The 4,359-nt window shown below is 47.2% G+C and overlaps 1 protein-coding gene across 1 annotated transcript; it reads right to left on the bottom strand.

Annotated features, from left to right (window-relative positions):
* Nucleotides 1-2,613: 2,613 nt before the first annotated feature.
* COX5B (cytochrome c oxidase subunit 5B) lies at nt 2,614-3,946 on the bottom strand (the record flags this gene model as incomplete). Its single annotated transcript, XM_006166576.2, is given in 3 exon segments — nt 2,614-2,796; nt 3,646-3,745; nt 3,873-3,946. Coding segments are annotated over 3 exon segments (287 nt in total), but the record flags the coding sequence as incomplete, so codon positions are not given.
* Nucleotides 3,947-4,359: the final 413 nt, after the last annotated feature.

The following is a 4,359-nucleotide window of genomic DNA, read 5'->3' as shown; positions in this document are numbered from 1 at the left end:
ATGGGACTCACTGGGCTGAAATAAAGTGTCAGCAAGGGCTTGTTTCTTTGCAGGGACTGGGGGAGAATCTTCTTGCTATGCCCTCTGCCAAGAAGCTACTTAGATTCCTTGGCTCCTGGTCCCCTCCTTTCATCTTCAAAGCCTGCAACACTGTCTCTCCCGCCATCCTTCCACGGTCCCATCTCCCTCCCTCCTTCCGCCCTTGTGCTTATTGAGCTCACCTAGATAATCTCCCTATTTTAAGATCAGCTGATTAGCGATCTTAATTCTTCTCTCCCCTACCATTTACTGGGGTGGGGGGCTGGAGATAGGCATCCTTGATGGGGTCGTAGTGTCACAATCCTCCTGCCTCAGCCTCCCTGTTAGCCGGGACGAGGCATGCGCAGTTGTGCCACGTTTAGATTGGCTCAGGACCTACACATGGGCCTCCCGAGCAGCCTCTGACCTCCCAGTGGTGGCACTTTGTGTACCACCCCAGCTGGACCCTTCATCTTGTGTTGCTGTGTGACCTAACATTCCAACACCCATATTCAAGGGTTAGGACGTGGACATCTTAAGAAACCATTATTCTGTGTACCAGTCTGGAAATGTACTTAAGATTTCACTTCCTTTAGATTAACTGGGTAAAAAGTTTCAAAAGCCACAGGGGTGAAAAAAAGAACTTGGAGATGAGGGAGGGAGGGAGGTGACAGTTAATGCTGTGGGAGTCAAAAACCCTGTTGACTGGAAGGGGATATGGTGGAAAGGCAGTGAAGTGGTGGCCAGCCAGACAGGAAGGCGTGGCAGCACCACCAGACCAGGCTTCAGAGAAGGGACTGGGAAACTGGCTTAGAACAGCATTTACATGGGAGTGGGGGCGAGGCTGAGTAGATGTCTATACCGAGTATCCATTCCCAGAGGAAAGAGCTTTGAGTATTAGATCGATGCTTGGGAACTTCCTAGAAACAGAATGACTGACAGCAAGGAACAGATGCGATAGCTCTGGCTACGCCTTTCAGACAAGGCAAGGCGGGGTTGTCCCTTTTCTTTGACCGTCCTATCATTAGTTCAGACTGATGTAGTTTGAACCAATTGTGTAGGAACAGTCACTAAAGCCACCTCTAGCTAATCTTAAACAAAAGGTATTTCTGGCAAGCACACGTGCCCTAAGGCAGACTCCTGAAAAAAAAAAGAAAAGGTATTTCCATTTTACAGATGTTTATGAGATCTTTACCTGTCCAAGGTGTTACAAGTATAAATGGCTTAAATTGCTTTGTTTCTTCCCTTTAATGTATATTTCCACATTTTTCCTTCTTTTTAGAGAATTACTTTACTTACTTTCAATTTGACCAGAGACAGGTGGAGTGTCGGGTGAAGAAAGAGAGAGGGAAAGCGGGAAAGCAAGCCATCAGGTCCAGGACTTGAACTGTAGTTGGCCATGTGGGAGCCCAACATCCTTAACCACCACACTACTTGCTGGCCCCCTCCATTTATCTCTAAAGCATGAAAAATACATGTAGTTTCAGTCTGATTAGGTTGCTACAACAGAATACCTTAGGCTAGGCGATTTCTCCAGGCTTATCTGCCCGTGGTTCTGCAGGCTTAGAAATTCTATTACCTCCTGCTTATGATTGCTTCTGGCAAAGGCCTCATGCTGCAACAAGGGGACAGGGAACATGGGACAGGGACACCCACGTGCCAGAAAGGGGAGGTGCCAGGCTTGCTTGGTAGCAACCAGCTCTCAAGGTATCTCACTCCCGCTAGAAATGTACCACATCTACCCATGAGAGTAGAGCTCCATGGCTCAAATATCTCCCATTAAGCGCCACATCTTAAAGATTCCACCTCCCTACTTTGTCCCACTGAGACCAAACCTCACCATGTTTTGTTGGTGACACTCAAACCACAGCATCTATAATATAAACATACCTAAAAAGTTTACAAATGTTTAAATATCAAACACCCAAAGTTCAAATTATTCCAATGTATTTATCTTTAAGATCCAGGGCCAACCTAATAGTAGAGTATTAAACTCTGCATAGAAAGCTGGGTTCCACATGGCTAACCTTGGTTCAAGTCCCTGCCCCAGTGGCTTGAAAAACATTCAGGAGGTACACGTGTGCCCCCAATCCTGATAGATGGAGAAAAGGAGGAAAAAGGGTTGCAGCCTGGCCGTGGCCCGCTGGGGACTGCGCTCACTCTGGTGAGCATGTGCCTTCTAGGAACAACAAAAAAAAGACACAACTTCAGAGTTCCCAAACTCTTTTTCACAAGGCCACCCTGTCCCTGATGACACTACTGTGAAGACCTACTCTGTGCCAGGTCCGTCACATATGAAATAATTACTTCTAACACCTTATAAGGTATTTATCTTTTTTGTAAATATGAATGACCTTCAGAGATACCTGCACAGTGACACAGCCAAACAGTGGAGCCAGTAAGTCCAGTCAGCCTACTACACAGCCTTCCCCGTAGCAGGTGATCCCGATCACTGCAGTATGGGATGCCAGTCTATTTTTATTATTAATCTAAGCACTGAACACTAGCTGTAGGTTTTAAGTAAGTGGGAGGCAAGCTAGTTTAAACAGAATCACCCATGCCTACCCAAAAACACAGGAAAGGAAACCAGCCACCTACAGGAGGAAGAGCCATTGCGATGGCTAGTCTTTATTGGAAATAAACTTTACAACACATTTTGAGGGGCTCAGTGGGCCAACTGGTGGGGCACCAGCTTGTAATGGGTTCCACAGTTAGGGCATCGCTGGGTCTCGCCTTTGTGCAGCCAGAACCAGATGACAGCACTGTTGTCCTCTTCACCTGAAAGGAAATGACGTGGATGAAGGTCACCCAGCCTAGAAAGGGAGACTTTCCATATTACTCTTCCTTGACACCTCTGAGATGCAAATAAAACTATGGCTCACATCTTGAGAGATCAGTTCAAGTTCTCCCTCCTATTTTTCAGATAAATTCAGAGGCCCCAAATTTATCTGTGAGTATGATGACTTTCTATCAGGGTCACTGTACGTTCTAACAATTTCCTTATCTACTCAGAGGGTCCGACTGGTCTAGTACCTACTAAAACAATGCCTGGCACACAAGTGGTACAATGAATATTTTCTGAAGGCTCCTTCTTCATAATGTACTTCCAGTGAGCCAGTCTCGCTGTTCCATGGCTCTCGCTAGTAAGGATGGCCACCTACTCAGACATAAAGCAGCCTGAAGATGCCAGAACCATTAAAACAACTTATCTGGGACCAGCACTTAGTGTAATGGCTACGTCGCTGGACTCCCATGTAGTCGACCGCGATTTGAGTCCCGGACCCGGTGGCTTAAACTCACACCAGATGCGTGTGTGTGTGTGTGTGTGTGCGTGCGTGTGCACCCAGATTCCAAGAGGAGAAAGGAGGAGAAGGGATTGCCGCATGGCCATCCCCCCCCCCTGAGGGGGGGGTGATTTCTCGCTTTCTGTCTCTGTCTGGCAAGCACACACGCCCTATAGCAAAAATTTCTCCAAAAAAAGAAAAACAAAAAACAACTTATTTACACACCTACCCTCTTTACATAAACCTTCCATCTCTCTCTCCCATGCATGAAAGAGCTGAAGCATTTTTAATGCCCTGTATAGGCTGTATGAAACAAGTAGATGAAGCAGAGGTAAGTACTTACAGATGCAGCCCACTATTCTCTTGTTGGTAATGGAAGGAACTAAATTAGGATCTTCCCTGGTGCCTGAAGCTGCCTTTGGGGGTAGTAAATTGTATGGGTCCTGAAAAAAAACAAGGATTGAGTCATTATGCCAAATAACAATCCAGGTTCCTGGATCGAATACTCCCAAGAGACTACTCTGATCCCATCCAAGACCATGAGCGCCACGGAAGGGAGTTTCTCCTCACCAGTCCCTTCCGTGCAGCCATCATGACCTCCCTCTCCAGTCCAGTTGCCTGCTCGTCATCAGTAGGAACACCACCTAAAGGAAGATATGTTCATTATGATGTAACTTTAGTGATCAAGATAGAAAAATATACACTTACGTGATTAAAACAGAAAATGAAACACTTATAAACTTCTGTGTAAGTCTTGGTGGGTTCCCAAGCTCCTGAAAGCCACCATATCCATGTCTCCAGAGGACCACGGAGACACGATCCCCAAATGTGGCTGCCCTGGTGAAGCCCATCTTCCAACCACCGAGACCAATTTTTCGACAGGTTTCTAAAAGCAGGTCCAGGCGGCTTTAGAGAGGAGCGAGCTTGAAAGACGGCCCGGCCCCTCCCCATTCCCCATCCCATTTGCAGCCCCTGCCCCCCCCCACCTGTCCCCCAAGGTCACCCGGCACCTCTGTTTAGAATTCTTTCGCCACCCGGTCCGTTCTGCTGGGGGCGG

This window comes from Tupaia chinensis, unplaced genomic scaffold (assembly GCF_000334495.1).
Source record: "Tupaia chinensis unplaced genomic scaffold, TupChi_1.0 Scaffold144276_1, whole genome shotgun sequence".
NCBI lineage: Eukaryota > Metazoa > Chordata > Mammalia > Scandentia > Tupaiidae > Tupaia > Tupaia belangeri.
The sequence above is the reverse complement of the archived record's forward strand: the minus strand, read 5'-3'. Positions and strand labels throughout refer to the sequence as shown.